We start from the raw sequence: 19669 nt of genomic DNA, 5'->3' as shown, positions 1-19669 counted from the left end.
GTTTCCAACTTTGTGGCCTTCTTCACCGCAATACAAGCATAGACCTTCTTCCATACGCCGCTTTTTTTCTTCTAGAGTAAGAGATTTGACACGTACCGCATCAATTTGCATGTCTTCTACCTCTGAATGTGAATTCACGCTGCTTGCCGACATAGTTGGGGTGTGGCGAACCGTATGTTGTCTTGAACATTGGTCTTGGCGACGTTGGAGTAGGCGATTATCGCACTTCATAGCTTGGCTAATAGCTTCGTTGAGCGTTTGCGGATCAAGAAGAGTTAACAGTAAATCCTTCACATCGTCCCTTAAACCCCAATAGAATTGACTCATCAACGCTTCTTCATGCCAATTGATGTCGCATGCTAATTGCGTGAAGTCCGATGCATAGACTGATGTAGAATGCATCCCTTGTCATAGTGACCGGATCTTTGTTATAGCCCATCGAACCTTGTCATGTTCACCAAATGCTTTCGCAAATGCCTCCAAAAAGGTTTCAAAGTTGTTTAGTATGGACGATCGTTTCTCAAACAAAGGAGCAAACCATGATAGAGCTTGTCTTGTAAATAAGGTTCCAACAAGTCCAACACGTGACTCCTCCGTTAGATAGCGTTCAGGCTGTAAAATTGTTATCAACCTGATTTGATTGACGAATCCTCGAAACTTGGAACGTGTACCATCGAACTTGTCCGGAAGGCTAACTCGGGGTTCCTTATGTTGTAGAACCAGCGGTGCTTGTCGAACCTGAGGCAAAGTTGCTTCTCTAAGTGTAGAAGTTTGAGGCTGGTACAACCTAGATTGTGCCATCCCTGATACTCCATCATTATGAAGCTTTGCCACGACTCCTTCAATCTCTGTAGTTCTTTGCGATAACGTAGCGAGGGCATTCATGATAGCATCTAACTTGGACTTTGAACTTTCCCTCATACTAATGTCTTGGCCCCCGACCATTCTAAGAGAAGGACAGAAATGACTCTACAAGAAGACAATATTGGTTTAGAGGAAGATACTCTGCAACCTCTAAAATGCCTTAAGAGCTTCAAGAAAAGGGGTAATCCACTCTCTCCAAGAAGAATAAGACTCCAATATTATAATAAAAGAAGTATCAGTTTAGAAGAGGGTAATCCGCAACCTCTAAAGTGCTAGTACACTTCCAAGCAGAGGAGTAATCCACACTCTAACAAAGAAGAAACTAGCTCTGATATTTGAGGTGAATGAAGTCTCGACAAACTGTCAAAGACACAGAATACAGACTTGATATCTACCAAGAAGTTCAAGAAGAACTGGCAAGAACTAGATTAATTAGATGAATACAAGAACAACACCAGAGAGGTGAGCTAGAGCTCCAAGAGATGTGTTGTCGAGACTGAAGAAATCTTCAGCCTCGATTCTAATATATACTCCTATTTAGGAAGCTTCTCAAGCAACTTCTACCAACTAAGAAGCTTCTAGAAGGTTCCAGAGACTTGCTTCTAGAAGGTTCTAGAAACTTATCTCTAGAAGGTTCTAAGGACTATGTCCCTAACATCTTCTACCAACTAAGAAGCTTCTAAAAGGTTCCAAAGACTTGCTTCTAGAAGATTCTAGAAGCTTGTCTCTAGAAGGTTCTAAGGACTATGTCTCTAACAACTAATGGCTTCATTGTGTGTTACAGGATCTGACATATACAACAATAAGTCCTTGATATCATTTCTTAATCTCTAATAAAATTGGTTCATCAATGCATCTTCTCTCCAATTTATTTCACATGCTAATTGTCAAAAATTTGAGGCATACGTTGATATAGAGCACGTTCCTTATCAAAGGCTTTGAATTTTAGTTGTTTAAGAATAAATCTTATTATGTTCACCAAATGCTTCTACAAATGCTTCAAAATTATGTAATATAGGAGAATTATTTTCAAATAATGAGGCAAACCATGATAAAGCTCGACTCAAGAGCAAGGTTCCAACCAAACCAATATGAGATGATTCAATAGAATATTGTTGAAGTTAAAGCAAGGTGATAAGTTGTAATTGATTTACAATGCTACAAAATTTTAAGCGGGTACCATCAAACTTTTCCAGAAGACTAATCCTTGGCTCTTTTGTTGTTATTGTTGTTAGCTCATAGCCTTGATTGGATGCACCTCCCATGTTTGAAGTAGACATAGTCGTTTGAGAATTTAGAACATCTATTGTAATTTGATGTGGTGGTTGAGGCACTCCAACCACTTGACCATTAAGTATCGTTATATATATTTCTTCATTTTGCTTTAATAAAGTCTCCATCCTAATCTTCAATGCTTGAAGTGTCAAAGATAAGAACTAGATAAAAATAAATAAACAAGTGAGACTTTTTTCAAATAAAGATGAAAAAATAGAAATAACTAAATATGTATATTAAGAAAGAAACTAGAATGGCTACTGCCAAAAGACAAGAAAACTAGAGATCCTTAAAACTAGACTAGAAGCAAGAAAGGAGTTGAGAAGAGTGAAGAAGACTTCATTCTTACTTCTATATATACTATCTACCTAGGAGCTATGTGGTAATGTTTTGTAGGACCTCCAAAAATGTATTGACTTTGTACAACACATATCTTAACTTGTAAGGCAAGTTTTCTATGTCAATGCCACATAATTAGTTTGTTTCATAAGCTATCAATATATGCGACATGTGATTAACTTGTTGACCAAGTTTCTAACCTATAAATTAAGTATAAATATATGTAAAGTCAAAGCAACTTCTATAAAGCTTCTAGAAAGCTTTTCTAGAAGATATTATGAAATTAATCTACTTTTACTTACTTCTACCTATTCACATTATCTAGATAACAATTACAGTAAATATATGTCCATGATATTATCCCTCCTTCTAAGGATGAGTTCTACGAGGAGCAGTGATCATATGTCCAGGAAGTCTAACATGTGGCAAATTTTATTTGCCACATACTTTGATCTTTGTTTTCTTCAAAGATGATTGCTAGGGCCTCTCAACCATCGATAGTGTCCCATACCACGGCGGAAAGACCACGAGTTATTTAATCGTTGTTAAGGCCTTCATAACTTCCTTCAAATAAAATATTTGGAACACTGTTAGGAGTTGTTCCTACCTTTAGTAAAATCACCAAACATTGAGAGTCCCTTCCAAGGTCGTGATACCAAATGTGTTGTATCTCACCATCTATTTGAAGAAAAAATATGTCATTCTTGAGGATCTTCATCTCGATTGTGTCGTGTTGAAGGTTGTGACAATTATAATGTCTCATCCGATATGTCAGCAAACTAAGGCTGTTAAGACGAATTCGCTGGTTGTTGGTTCTCCATCTCCTTAGTGTCACAACTACAAAGAAGCTACAAATAAGGATTGAAAGTAGAATGTTATCTTGCCTAGATCTTGTTTCTTTTATAAGGAAGGTTTTTATCTTGATTTTGATGGATGTCATCGATGAAAAGTCTCTGTCCCCTTTCCTGAATTTGCAAGATTCTTTACTAGCTCCCATGTGCATTCATTAATATCATATCCGTATCAATGGACAAGATATTCTAATTTATTTTAGTGTCACCTTGAATCTAGAACTTCTTCCACTTCAAACTCTTCATTATTATCTACTTTTATAGGAAGAGGTGGAGCTTGTCTTCTTCTTGATATGTCCATTGTCTTGTATTATTCAAGAAGAGACACGTGGAATATTAGATAGATTTTTATTGACTCCGGTAGGTGTAAATGATATGCAACTGGATTGATTTGTGTAGAAATAGAAAATGGTCCAAGCCTTTGATAGTCCAACTTATCACAAGAACGAGTGGTCTTGATATTAAGATGAAGTAATCATACCTTGTCACCTATATGGAATGGTGGTTGTTCCTTTCGATAAACATTTGCATTGATCTTTTGTTGTTTTTGAGCTTCTTTTGATTGCGCCTTTATTGTTGCATGTAGCTCTGACAAATGATTTACCAAATCTTTTGCCACAAGATTATCAGCTTTTGAAAAGTCAAAAGTATCAAGTCATAGATGATAACCATAATTGACAAAGAAAGGTGTTTGTTTTATAGAAGAATATACCATGTTATTATAAACAAATTCTACGAATGACAAAAGCGTTGTCCAATCATCTTATTGGTAGTTGATGGTACATCTTAAATGGTGCTCCAAAACTTGATTAGCACACTTTGTTTGTCCATCAATTTGAGGATGGAATGTCGAAAATAGTTTTATATCTACTTTTAGAATCTTCAAAAGAGTCCGCCAAAATCTTGATACAAATTGAGTTTCCCTATCTGATATAATATCCTTGGATAATCTATGATAGCGATAGATATTGTCAAAAAAAAGCTTAGCTATATCTTTACCTGTGATAGATTTTATACATGGTACAAAATGTACCATCTTGGTAAAACGATCTTCTATCATGAATATAGAATCATAAGAACGTGAGATTGAAAGATACATGATGAAATCTATAAAAATAGAAGACCATGGTTGTTCTTGAATGGATAATGGTTGAAAAAGTCCATAAGATTGATGGCGAGGAGTTTTTGATCTTGAGTAAACATCACAAGATTAAACAAAATCTTTGACTACCTTCTACATTTGGGGCCACCAAAAATTCCTAGATATTAATTCCAAAGTTTTACTATATCCAAAATGTCCTACTATTGAAAAGTCATGACAAGCTTGAAGAACACGTAATCGAGCTTCATCTTCTGGAACATATAAGCATCTCTCAATATATAATAGATTGTTCTTGAATTCAAACTTAAAAGTATTATGAGACTTTGAAGGATTTTCCTTAACATCACGAATAAGAGGATCAAAAGACATACTTGACTCAACTTGCTTAATGAAAGTTGAATCAACAATTAGTGTTGATTTCATTGCTCAAAGATGAAGATGCTTTGGCTTTAAGACAATTGTCCATTGTTAATCAAAAGTAGCATCTCCTTCCTTTGGTACAAGGTAAGATCGTCTAAAAAATGCATTTGACATACCTTGTTGTTTTTCTAGACCATAAAAAATCTTGAATTCAAATCTTGATAAAGACATATTTCAATGGATTTAGCAATGATTAAAAATACATGTTGACATAAAATATTCAAGGTTCTTGTGATCCATATATATAGTGACTTGACTAGGAGCACCTTCTAGATAATGGCACCATTCTTGAAATGAATCCATGATTGCAAGAAGTTCTTTGTCGTGAATCACGTAATTGATCTCAGTTGCTGAAAATTTTTTGGAATGAAAAGCTATTAGGTGAAATTTATCATCTGTTCTTATTTATAAAAATACGACATTCAAAGCAAAGTTTGATGCATCTGTTCCCATTAAAAATGGCTTAGAAAAATTGACACGAAAGAAGATTGGTGAAGAAACTATCTTCAAAATTTTACAAGATTGATGCAGATAACTATCTTCAAGTCTTTGAAGATAGTTTGAAGATAACTTCAAAGGCTATCTTCAAAGCTTCAAATGCTACTTCCGCTTCTTGATTCCATTGATATTTACCTTTACAAGTCAAACGTGTAAGTAGAGCTACAATTTGATAGAAGTCTTTGATGAAGATTCAATAGTAGTTTACAAATCTCAAAAATATTGGACATTCCTTATAGTTTTTGAGATCTTCGAATCCATAATAGCTTGAACTTTCTTAGGATCCATCATAAGTCCATCATTTGAAATGATGTATCCTAAAAAATCAACTTGGCTAGTGTGAAATACATACTTTTTTATCTTGGCATAGAGTCCTGCATCTCTTAGTTTTTGTAACACACGACGAATATAAAGTTAATGTTCTTCTATGTTCTTAAAATAGATTAAGATGTTGTCTAGGTAACAGACAAAAAAATCATCTAAAAACTCCTGAAAGACATCATTCATTAGATGTTAGAATGTTATTGATATATTTGTAAGACCAAAAGGCATGACATTGTATTCGAAATGTATACACCTTGTTAGAAATGCAATCTTCCATTCATCTCCTTCTTTGATGTATATCAGATTGTATACTCCTTGTAGATCTATTTTTGTATAGATCTTAGCTTGATTCAATTGATCAAGGAGTCCTGATATCAAAGATAGCGAATACTTGTTCTTAATGGTGATTTTGTTGAATCCTCGATAATTAACACACATCCGCTATCGTATTACGTGAAGTCTTACTTGAGAATGCTCTGAGCACCTAGCTGTGGAAGGAAGAATGGAAATTATAATAACAAAATCTTAATTCTAATAAAATATTAATAATGCTCTAATTAGACCATAATAATATTAAGCAAGCTTAATCAATTTCAAAAAAAACTTCAAAGAAATTTCTAACAAACAATAAGAATTCATAAAAAAATATTAGAACGATCACAATTATCATTCAAATACATCTCAACTCAATCTTAATTTAATTTTAGTTAAAATCCTATTGAACTTCATTCAAATTTCAGGCCAAATCTAATTAAATCTTAAATCCTAATAAAATCCTAAACCCTACATCAAATCCTAAACAAATCTTAAACCAAACCCAAATCAAATCCTAAACCAAACCCTAAATCAAACCCTAACCAAACCCTAAACCAAATCCTAATACAAACCTTAAATCTTAAACCAAATCCTAACCAAATCCTAAATCCTAAATAAAACCCTAACTAAATCCTAAACCAAACCCTAATCAAATCCTAAATCCTAAATAAAATCCTAATTAAATCCTAAATCAAATCCTAATCAAATCCTAAATTCTAAATAAACCCTAAAAAAATCCTAATCAAATCCTAATCCAAATCCTAAACCCTAAATCAAACCCTAACCAAACCCTAATCCTAAAACAAACCCTAATCCAAATCCTAAATCCTAAACCCTAAATCAAACCCTAATCCAAACCCTAATCAAACCTTAAACCAAATCCTAAACCAAAACCTAACCAAACCCTAACCAAACCCTAAACCAAACCCTAGTAATTCCTAGAACAAATTTAAACTTCAATGACTAATAAATAAACCGTTGATCTTAATTCAAATTTTATATACTTCTTAAAAACTAAGTTCAAAATAAGCACAAAAAAATTGAAAAAGATCGGAGTTACCAAATTGACGATAACTTCAAAAATGTGCTCGGGTATTGACCGGCTTCCTTCTCCAATCTTAATGCTAATCTTCCAGAGCCAATATCTCTTCTTTACACCGTTTGATTGATTTAAAAATTCTAATACACATAAAAAAAACAAGTCTAATATCCTCTCACATAAGTTTCATTCCAATCCAACTAGTAGATTGCACGAAATCTTAAAAATCCCTATTAGACCTATAATTCTACTTTCTGAGACCTTGATCCACTTAAACCTCAATATCCCTCAATTTAATCATTAGATCAAGCTCAAATTCGCGACACATATTAAACACAACTAAAACCATAAATCCACAAAATTTCACCCATAGATCTATTACAAAACTCTTGAAATCACCCAAAACATAAATCCTATTTTATTTCATAAAATCCAAGTCATCCGAAACAAACCTTGACTTTGCAAAGCTATTACAAAGTCAATACAGATCCAAATCACCCAAAATCAACATCCATAGAAATCCTATTCAATCTTCTATCAAACTTGATTTTCCAATCTGCCAAAGAGTCCGGAAGTCGTCGTCGAGACCTAGTTTTGTGCCTCAGGGTCTGATTTCGACCCTGGTTCATAACTGGCCCTCTCCGGATATCAACATCTAGGTTTTTTTTAGTAATTTTTACTAGAATTTACTCTTAACTTCTTTCTAAAGATGTTTATATCATTTAGTTTTCCAATCTACCTTATTTTGCCTTATTTTTGGCCCTACAAAATAAGTAGAAGCTATTTTTTTTAAAAGGGCAGCATTACTACTAAAAGTTTTACTACCTTCCTATCTTTTATCCATATTTTTCTACCTTTTCTCTTAACTTCGCACTTCTATTATAAGATCCATATTATCATCTTTTACCATATAGTCGTGTTATAATACGACATCGCAATGATCCATCTTTTTTCTTCACAAATAAAATTAGAGCTCCTGCTAGAAATTTGGAATGACATATGAAGTTCTTGGCCAAATTCTCTTCAATATACTCTTTGAGTTCAGTCAACTCATTTTATGATAAACTATAGATTGGTCTAAATGGCAGTTGTGCTCCTTCTTAAATATCAATTGAGCAGTCATAGGAATGATGTCCTAGAAGGATATGTGCATTTTTCTTCTCAAATACATCTTGAAAATCTTAATATTGGCTTCGAATGCCACTTCAAGTCTTTCCACTAGTAGAAACAAATGCAGCATAAATGACACAAGGTGATTCTTCTTTTGCAGCATGCAAGAAAGTTCTTGCACCTACAAATATAGGTTTAATTGTACTAGACTAATGACTTTCTATCTGATTAACTATACTCTTAGTTATACTTTCAGAAAAATCAAGACTACCAGAAGTCCAATCTATTTTAGGGTTATATTTTTCTAACCATGATAAACTTAAAATGACTGGATTAGAAAGAGATCTAATGATATTAAATATTACAAAGCTACTATGACCATTAGTTGCTACTTCTATAAGAAGGGTTTCATGAGTAACATCTCCTGAAGACAATGGACGACCATCTATGACTCCTACATGAACAGGTCTAGTTTCTTTACTAAAAGTATGTTATGTCTTTTAACAAATTCTTCATCTAAGAAACATGCTGAGACTCCTAAATCTAATAAAGCAGAGGCTTTGTGATGTTTAGGTTCTAAAATATTTATCGTAAAACAAAGAGAATGTTTGAAGGAGAGAATAGGACCTTCACTAGATATTATACAAGGTTCCAACCACACAGTTCCTATTGTAGCTAGACAAACTCGTTTTCTGACATACTATCTTCTTTGATAGCCGTATTTCTTATTTAGTGGTTGCATCGCTTCTTTGCATAATGTTAAGTAGTGTGCTTAGGTTCTTCATAATATAAGCACAATCCTTTGTGACGACGATGAGTTTTTTCTTGCTCAATAAGAGGTTTAAAAATATATCACATCAATTTATATATCTTCTACTTCCAAATGTATGTGTTGAAGACATGTTAGAATTGCCATTGAATTGTAGTAACGTTGATGTCCACTTATACGATTCTCAGATCAAAATTCAAAAAGAAGATTGTCGCACTTGACAACAAAGTCAATTGCTTGACTCAATGTTTGAAGATCAAGTAAGTTCATCATTAATTTTTTTACCTCATATCATAATCTATAGAGAAATTGGCTAATAAGTGCAGTATCATCCCACTTGATATCAGTTGCAAGTTGTCAAAATTGCGAAGCATACAATGTTATTAATCGATTGTCTTGTCATAAAATACAAATTTCATTGGTTGCAACATGAATTGCATCATGTTCTCCGTACATGGATCAAAACTTTACCAAAAAAGCCTCCACTTTATCCAATATTGAATCTCGTCGTTCAAGAAAAGATAAAAACCATGATAATGTTGAACGTGAAAGAAGCATACCAATGAATCTAACTTGTGATCGTGGAGTTAGATAGCTTTGGAGTTGAAGTTCAATCATAAGTTGTACTTGATTGATAAATCCTCTAAACTTTAATCTGATGCCATCAAACTTCTTGGATAGGATAATTCTTGGTTCTCTAACATTGGAAGGATATTCCACCTTAGGAGAAGGGACATGATTTGGTGCAGATATTGAAGGACCTCCAATCATTTCTATATCTTCACTTCTTGCCAATCTTATTGTTCTTTGTGGTGGTAAATTGAGTTGATGCATTGCAAGCATTAACTCCCTCAATTGTTCTTGCATTTATGCCATTGCATTCTTCATTTTAGCAAGTTCTGCCATGATAATACTTAGAAAAGAGAAGATGTCTAATATCGCTCAAGACAAATAGAAGAGAAGACTTGAGAACAAAGAAAATACTAAAAACAATATCAGTTTAGAATAGGATAATCTACAACTTCTAATACGCTTATGTCTTATCAAGAGAAAAGGATAATCTATTCTTAATCAAGATTAGACAAAGCTCTGATATTGTAAGTGTATTCTTATCAATCTTCCAAAGACAAGAACTTGATAAAAATAAATAAATAAGTGAGACTTTTCTCAAAGAAAGATGACAAAATAGAAATAACTAAATATGTATATTAAAAAAGAAACTAAAATGGCTACTACCAAAAGACAAGAAAAATAGAGACCCTTGAAACTAGATTAGAAGCAAGAAAGGAGTTGACAAGAGTGAAGAAGGCTTCATTCTTACCTCTATATATACTATCTACCTAGAAGCTATGTGGCGACATTCTATAGGATCTTCAAAAACGTATTGACTTTGCATAACACGTATCTTAACTTGCAAGGTAATTTTTCTATGTGGGCACCACATAGTTAGCTTGTTCCGCAAGCTACCAACATGTGTGGCACGTGGTTAATTTATTAATCAAGTTTCTAACCTACCAATCAAGTATAAACATATGTAAAGTTAAAACAGCGTCCATGAAGCTTTTAGGAAGTTACTCTAAAAGATATTATGAAATTAATATACTTTTACCTATTTCTACCTATTCACATCATCTAGGTAATAATTATAGTAAATATATGTCCATAACATCAAGAGCATTAATAATAGAATCTAACTTTATCTCTTTAGAGTCTATTGTACTGACTTATCCACCTTAATATATGTGCCTTTCAATCTTATTTCAATCTTAAAACAAGGAAGACAGTTTCAATAAGGATATAAAATAAAAACAATAATAAAAGAAAGTGACATTCAACTAAAAGAAGACATTATATGAAACATGTCAAACAAGGACACAGACCACAGAAGTGGCCATAGTTGCTAACAAACCTTGTTATAAAAAAAACAAAACAAAAAGAAACATGCAAAACAACAATAATAATAATCATCCCTAGACAATAGAAAGAAAAAGATGGGCAACAGTCATGATACAAAAACCATTCAAACGGAAAACACCATCACCATCCAACATTAGAAACCCCATGAAAGGCCATTTCCTCCAAGTCAACACGAGAACTAGTAAAAAGGAACAAGTAGAAGAAGGACATGGAGCGAGAGAGAGAAAGAGCAAGCAAAGAAATCTTTTTCTTCTGGCTCCATGTCCTTCTTTCCCCTTCACCCGCAATCACAGTAGAGTAGAGTAGAGTAGGGCAGGCAAAGGGACAAAGCTGGCCCTGCCTTCGTTCCTTCGTTCCTTCCTTCCCTTAATGCTCTCTTTGACCAATTCCCCGGATGGGTGGGTATGTATGTTTACGGGGTGTAGGGTAGTAGGGGTGTTGGGTAGCGGGGGTGGGGTGCATTTTCCAGGAAACCTCACTGACTAGCATTGTCGTGGTGGGGGGGGGGATCAGAGGAGGAGGAGGAGGGGAGATCATTCCAGCGTGGCCCTGCTGTGATTGCGGGAGAAGGGGAAGGGGAAAGGGAAGTGAGTGAGTGAGTGAGTAAATAAGTAAAGTAAAGGGGGCCGAGAGAAGTGGGGAAGGGAGTGGGCCATCCCCACACATTGCACCAGAAGAGGAAGAAGGAGGAGAAGGAAGAGAAGGGAAAAGGGAGGACCCACGACCACCAAAAGCAGCACTAGGAAGGGGAAGGGAAAGACCAGGACCCCCATTACACCATTACCGCTACTTGATCTTCTCTCGTCCTTCCTTGTTGCTACTGGCCAGCCCCCTCCCTTGTTGTTGTTGTTGTTATTGTTGCAGTTTCTGTGTGTTTCGGAAACTGCAGTGGAGGGAAGCAGCGAGGAAAGGCACTTGGGGTGGGACGGGACGGGACGGGAGGCGACGGGAGGAGAGGGATAGTGTCATAGGTGGGCCGTGTTTGCACCCAGATTCCACGCAACGCGCCTCCTCCGTCTCTATGAATTTGTCGCGGTGCCCGGTTTTTCTGGTGCCGCCGGAGATCTGAACAGCAGCAGGACCTGGGTGCTGTTGTAGGAGAGGTGGTAGTAGAGGAGTAGGGGGGCAGAAGAAGATCATTAAGGAGAGGAAGAAAGTGTGGAAGTTTTGGATTAGATTCGACGGAGGGGTGCTGGCCGGTAGTGTGATTAAATTGTGTAGAGAGAGTGGGAGATAGGGAGGGAGAGTGGGAAGGGAGGGGTTGTGAGATAGAGCAGAGGAAGGCCGGAAAAGACGCAGCTGCAGCGAAGGGATCAAATTAGACGTGGGGTAGACACGGCTGCTCTCAAAGCCATGAGTCTCTTTGGGCTGGGCAGGTGCGGGTCAGATTTGGGTTTGGATGTTGCGAGATTGGTGTTCTCCTTGTGGGTTTTGGAGTGATTTGCGTTGATTTAGGGTTGATGAGATGTTTGGGGTGGTTGGGGTGGTTAGGGTGGGGATTTTTGCGGTGGATTGGGGATTACTGATGGTGCTGTTTTTGGGGAATGTAGGAATCAGCGCACGTTCCGCCCGAAGAAGAGCACTCCTTCAGGGAGTAAGGTACGAAAGATTAATGGGCTTTCAATGTGATCTTGTCGGGGTTGTGATTGATTCGAGGGACTGGAGTGGCCCAATTGCTGAGTGTTTTTGGGCGGTGACTTGCAGGGTGCTGCCCTGCGCAAGCACATTGATGCGACTCTTGGAAGTGGAAACTTACGAGAGGCCGTGCGCCTACCTCCTGGCGAAGATCTCTACGAGTGGTTGGCTGTTAATAGTAAGTTTTAGCTATCCCGAATTTCCCTCTAATGGTAGCCGCGTTAGGCTCACGATCAAGGTCGTACTTATTTTCGTGGCATCAGATGGGTGACTTTCAACTTTCAAGCACTTTTGGAATTCTAAATGTCAAGCCATTTTGAGAAGAAAAGAAAAGAACAGAAAATCAAAGATAACCGACGAAGTCTGGGATTTGTGCTACTTTGTTGAAGGAGATAGTTGCATGTTACGAATGCTGATTTAATAGTGTCTGCTTCAAGCTTTCTTCCCTGAGAAAAGGTTGTCAGGGGTATACCATTGTTCCGATTTTTTATTTCGACCCTTTTCTGTGACGAAATTTGCCATTTCTCATTCTGTTGCAACTCGCTGTGGGGCAGCCGTGGATTTTTTCAACCAGGTGAATCTACTCTATGGAACATTGACCGAGTTCTGCACACCTGAGAACTGTCCTACTATGTCCGCAGGACCCAAGTACTACTCTATTCACCCTTTCGCAACAAGAAGTGATTTATATATTTACTCGTCATTCATTTTTGTGTTCTCGGCTCCATTTTAGTAGATAATTTTGGTGCTCAATTAAACCCTGAAATGGTTACAATCCTATCTCTCATATACCTGATTGTCTATTTTCGAGGTGTATGGGTTGAAGTGCAATTTAAGTGACTCTACCATCGTAGACGCAGTGCCTCGTACTATGAAAGAAATTTTAGACCTGGTTGTGGCCACAATTCATGGTATTCGTGAAGAGGATGCTTAATGTTTACCAAAGTTTCAAAACAGTAATGTAGAGGTGAAGTTTCGAATCTCCTGTTTGGGAGCTAGTGTCTCTTTTAGTACGATAAGCGCAACGTTTTTGGGGCGCAGGTACGAGTATCGATGGGCTGATGGGGTCACGATAAAGAAACCTTTGGAAGTTTCAGCACCGAAGTATGTGGAGTATCTAATGGACTGGATCGAAGGACAGCTTGACGATGAAGCCATATTTCCACAAAAAATAGGTCTACCTACTTTTCCAGATACCATTGTTTTTAGTGATTCACATCTTTTTATGATTAATTGTATGCATATGAATAGAACCATCGGAAAGTTCAATGAAGGGATGCAGAGCTAGGCTGGGGATAACATCTCTTTTCCACCTTCACGAATGAGTGTTGTGCTGGCTTATTTGTTCGCAGTGCATATGGTTTGGCTTCCTATTGCTGATTCTCAGCAGTTAATTATTTTATATAGGAATTGCGAGTTAATGGAGCTCCCGAGAGCTTGTAAATCTAGAATCTCAAAATTGATCTAAGCATGAGGATTATTCTTTTGTAATATGTTCCGCTTGATTTGGCACTGCAGGGGCTCCGTTTCCTGTAAATTTCAGGGAAGTTGTAAAGACTATTTTCAAGAGATTGTTCCGGGTTTATGCACATATATACCACTCTCACTTTCAGAAGATTGTCAGTCTCAAAGAAGAGGCCCATCTGAACACCTGCTTCAAGCACTTTATCCTTTTCACTCATGTAATACCGGTTACCCCTGTTCCATTTGCTCGGCGTTGTTATGATACATCATTTAAAAGTTTGATGGTCGTTACGGAATTCGGTATTCAGTAATCTAACTGTCGTAATTTTCTTGTTATTCAGGAGTTTTCGTTGATTGACAAAAAGGAGCTCGCACCACTTCAAGAGTTGATTGAATCAATTTTCGTACCCTACTAACCACGTCGCCCTCTCTAGTGTCAACTAGTCTTCTAGTTGGGAATGATGATGTTTATAGGTAAGATCCGGGAAATGCATAGCCTGTGGTTGGACCAGTAGAAGGTGGTGTCGACCTCCTGAACAACGTAGTGTGAAAATACAAAGATAGTGCGTACCTACTGAACAATTTACAATTGAAGGTAGTGGTAGAGAAAAGACCATGCTTGTGGTCTTCTTGACCGCTAGTTGGTTGTTATTAGACTGGCCTGAGGTATTGGTGGCATAATAAAGGTCTACCAACAGCGTCAATGTAGAAACTGGATGTGTATCCATCCTCTATGACCTGGCTCGAAACACTTCTTTGTTCTTTGAACCACCTCTTATTAAGATTATTTGAACTGAATATAAGTCTGCGTTACTGTATCTCTCTTTCTCTCTCCACAGTTTTGATGCTTGTGTGTAATTTCAAGGTGTTGTTCATCGGCCACTTTTTGTACAACCAGTTTTTGAGTGTTGCGGCCGCTGCTTATTGTGTTTGGAATGTGCATGGTCATTTGATACCCTTGCTGAAACAGGAACTCTTGGAAGTGGCAGACGAGGGTCTGCATTGTCTTGCTTGGCAGAGTTATAAAACGCCCAGTTATGAGAGGGAGGATTGCAGTGTCCATTCAATACAAGCTGTGGACATCAAAAGAACTGGAGGAACAATTGGGAGCTTCAAATCTAATGTGACAACGAATGACAGTGCGGGTGTTGAGACTATACCCATAGAAAAAGCCCATGACAACTTCGAGGACTTGGGAAATACGAAGTTGAAGGATTTCTGTGAAGCAGCCGACGAAAATGTGTTTCTTGATTCTGAGGTTGGGGATAATCGTGTTGGGGTCGAACACGAGCATCTTTTGCAGTTAGATATTCACTCATTGCAACCTGGAGATCAGGATGACAGCTCGCACAAATTCTTCAAGTTTCAATCTCTCGACGTGAAAGAGAGCGACGAAAATGAGAAGTTCTTCATCGTGCAACCCTTGGAGTACAAGTGTAAAGACCAGGATCAAGTGATTGATTTGATGAAGAACCAGGGTTTGAATCATGCTCTTAGGAACACGGAGTTTCCAAACTACACCAGTTACGAAGACTTTAGTGATATAGAAATAGAGGACTTAGAGGCTGAAAAGGAAAATATATCACGGAACATGACTGAAGCTGAAACGTTTAAGATAACAGCCCCATGGCACATAAGATTCAATGCAGAGAAACTAACCATAAGAAACTCCTAGATGCAGGCAGAGGGGACTCCTACTTGGAAAACTACGAAGAAATTATCATGTATCCAAGGTAACACAGGATAAAACTCTCTTCAGCAAGCCTCAAATCAATAACTGGCAGCCTTGGGAATTTCAACCTGTTATACTTCCTCCCTGGTGAGTGTAATTCTGACAATCCATTCCAATTTAATAAGTATCGATAGCAAACAGATCATGAGCGGAACAAAAATGCCAATCCTCACGCTCTTCACACAACATTAGAGTTTCGTGGGGTTTCGCTTCACTCCAAACCCTCGCAAGTCGACTGATCATTCCTAGGAGATGTACTCATCTATTGAAGGTTTGCGACAAGTGGCTTTTTTAGACGAGTTCCGCCCCTGTTCCAATCAAGAGATGAGCTTCAGGAGCCGTTTCTCATCGGTGTTGTTTTATTGCGACATACCCGACTTTCAAAACGTCGGTAGAGGTACGAGTGACAGTGCCTGCCACTTTCAAGCAACAAACATGATCGTTGGCACACAGCCCCGGGAGGTTGCAATCTCATATCCACCCTCCACTTCGTTTGCATCAGTAGGTCGTAAGAGATTCATCCCTGGAATGGTTCTCAACCTTGCTGATTCCTCCACGGGCTGATGTGTTGGTCTGTCTTCTCCTACTCCAATGGAGTCGTGTAGCAGGATGCAGGTAACGCCAGCTTGACTCGAGGAGGATAGACGCATCACATTCTCCATGTCGCCACTCAGAGTTAAAGAGGTACCAGTCGGGGAGGATCCAACCCAAGTTATTTCGTTGGCAAAGTCAGAGAAGCCTTTGAGCTTGTGAGATTGGCAGTGTCAGAGACGTAGGTTTTTGCAGGGTGCGGTACAGCAGCTGCACAGAGAGGTACCTCTGGTTGTGTGGAAATCACATGCACGCTGGCTGGATTCCCTCCTATCTGTCCATTAGCCTGTAGCGAAAAGCGAGTAAGTATCTGTGATTCACACACTCTGTAGACACACGATTTTACAGAAACACTTGGGTTATTTCTCAAGAGGAATTTCATTCTATGTGGAATGAGGAAGTCAACAAATAACTCATCATGTCTGTGCATTCCTCGTGATTCATTATAAAAAACAAAAAAAAATGGTTTACATCCTTTTTCAAGTCCACATGAGGAACATGTATGAGTGCAGATGTGTTGCATAAATCTTCTTGTTGTTTGTAAAGTGTTGCAACAAATCTTAATTTTTCAAATTTTTGAAAAACAATTGTGGAATTGCTATAGTGTGTATGAAATAAGGGGTAGCAAATGGTGGGGATGATGCAAAAAAATAAAGTTTTGTTGTGTTAATGAAACGTCTTGACATTGTTGAAACATTGGGAATTTTTAATAACAGTGCTACATTTCTTCACAAACATGGTTATGGTTGCAATCAATTAATTATCTAATTAATTTTTATTAAAAAGAACAGTGAAGTCATTTCCAAATACCATATATTGATTTTTAAACATTGTATTTTTTACAATCTAATTTTATTTCAGTAGATTAACTTGGATAGAAAGTGCCATAAATGATATACTCATAGTTCTAGTTTATTGAGCTACATAATACAATGAAAATTATAATAACACAAAAACTTGGTTTTATTCAACAAACCTTTTCATTCTTTTACAATTATCTTAAATAAATAATGCATGCACAAGGCTTTAAAGATATACTCATAATAATCACATGTTTCTGAAAACAAATTTATAAAAATAATTTAATTCTTGTTTAACTAAATATTATGGAGGAGCATATTTCAAAATACTTGTGAAGAGTCTATGAAAATGAAGATTGAACATAATGTTGGAATATTAAAGAAAAAAATTTAAAACCAAAAAAAACTATACATATAATTGTGAAGCTTAAAAGATTAAATATATACAACATTTTATGCAAGAATAAATTGTAATATTTACAACATACACTTGCATGATTATTATGACAAGAACTTGATTTGAGTCAAAACAAAAAATTATAAATAGTGATAAAAAAAATTGTATACTCATTGAAACTAAAGTCTTAAAATATCATAACCTACTATCATTGTAACAAATGTGTATATGTAAAGATTTGGTTGTACAAATGATGGTTTTTTAAAAATGTGTCATACACATAAATAAAAATATTAAATATTAAATATTAATTTTTATTATAGCTATTTATTAGATTATATAGAAGATTTTACCATTATCATTATTTTGAAATTAAATTTTTTTTTTCACATCACATTATTTATGTTATTATGTTGTATATTTAAATAAGATAACATGTATTCATATAATCATTAATCTTATTATTATTTTTAGAATAACATTTCTAAAATAAAAAATATATATTTTTTAAATTTAACTTCATATCTATTGGCTTAATATATAGAATTATTCTTTTTTTAAAGAATTTTCGTCATAAAATTCTATTTTATTACTAAATTTTTATATTATAGCTTGTTATTTACTAAAAATTTACAATATTTATTAATCATTTTTCAACATATTTTCTTACATATTTTTATGTAATTTCAAAAAATGTATATTTAGTAGAGATGTTGTAAAACTTTGATGTGGATTAGCATATTTTTTATTTGAGTAAATAAATATATTCACATATATTACTCATAATAGAATTTAATTTTTTTAGTTTGTGATGAACTAAGTATAAAGTATTATGAATTCTTCATTATATTTTTCAACACGACATTCTTTGAATCATCTAAGAAAACCAATTTGAACTTTTATAGTAGATACAAATATATGAAATCAATAAAATAAAATATAAGTCATTCATAACTTGACTTGTATATTTTTTAAATATATTTTTGTATAGTTTTATATTTTTTTTAATAAAAAATTTAAAAATATCATTTAGAGAATATTACACTTTATTAATTTGTGAAATAAATCGATTTTGTTTTGTTTAAAATCAGTTTCTATAAGTGGATATAATATTATAGATATATATGCCATTTATATAAGTAGAAGTAAACCAAAGTTAGTAGAAGTGTATTAAGTAGATAATATCTTTTTTAAGAAGTATGAGAGAATTTTTTTATTTATAGATTGGATCTATATGTATGTAATGCGGCAAAAATAACATCTTCGAAAAATATTATTTTAAAAATTTTACTACAGAATTATTTTATAATTTAAAAAATTAGCTAACAAGTCTTGCAATTATTAAGGAATCCCTATATAATATTCTCATTAAGAAGTATGCATATAGGTAAGATTAATGCCATCCTTAATCTTATTAATGTCTTTCTAGATTTAAGTCTTGGTTTAAGATTTTCTAAAATTTTATACATAATAATGTCCATTCTAATACCTTCTAGTTTTTACAAATATATATATATATATATATATATATATATATGTCTTCTTTCTTTCTTCTTTTTTTAGTTAATTATTCATATAATTTTTTAAAATATTTTTTCTAGATTAATGTCTTTGATGTTTTTTATAAGACTAATATTTGTAATATCAAGCTTAATCTTTTGTAATAAAGATCAAATTACCAAATCTTTTGCAAGTATCAAAGAACTCCAAAAGTTATAGATTATCTTTCTTTAAACTTGTATTGTCTTTACATCTTTATTTTTTTTTTTATCTTGTACTTACTTAGTTTGATTTCTTATAAAGAAGCAAAAGATCTTATAGTTATTTTTTCTATAAAATTAAATTTTAAAATTCTAATTTTAGAATACAAATAAAAGAACAAATAAGAATGTTTTGCTTCTGACAGTTCTACTTTATTTAGTACCATAACCAAACTTAGAATAAAAAGATATAAAGATATAAATATAATAGGAGTCTTTTTAATAATTATTATATTTTAGATTTTTTTTATTAGTGAAAATATAGAGATATATATTTAAAAAATAAAAGAGTTTATTTTAAAGAATTTAATAATGATAGTTTAATTTTTTTTTGGATTTATCAATTAGGTGTAATTTATTTATAAACTTTATATACAACATTATCCAATTTCAACATATTAAGTCAAGTTTATTAAAACATTACTCAATAAAACTAGTTTTACCTTGGTTTTCTTGGTTTTACATCA

At 34.9% G+C, this 19669-nt stretch overlaps 1 protein-coding gene across 1 annotated transcript; it reads left to right on the top strand.

Annotated features, from left to right (window-relative positions):
- The first annotated feature begins 11974 nt into the window (after positions 1 to 11974).
- On the top strand, positions 11975 to 14740 carry LOC112292793 (MOB kinase activator-like 1A). The gene is made up of 7 exons (XM_024541615.3): positions 11975 to 12199; positions 12374 to 12422; positions 12528 to 12636; positions 13013 to 13106; positions 13500 to 13633; positions 13977 to 14140; positions 14264 to 14740. Exons 1-7 carry the CDS (start codon positions 12177 to 12179, stop codon positions 14336 to 14338), a joined length of 648 nt encoding a protein of 215 aa, XP_024397383.1. The 5' UTR covers positions 11975 to 12176; the 3' UTR covers positions 14339 to 14740.
- The last annotated feature ends 4929 nt before the right edge of the window (positions 14741 to 19669 follow it).

Source organism: Physcomitrium patens, chromosome 15 (assembly GCF_059467195.1).
Source record: "Physcomitrium patens ecotype Gransden chromosome 15, ASM5946719v1, whole genome shotgun sequence".
NCBI lineage: Eukaryota > Viridiplantae > Streptophyta > Bryopsida > Funariales > Funariaceae > Physcomitrium > Physcomitrium patens.
This window is presented reverse-complemented; position numbering and strand designations above follow the sequence as displayed.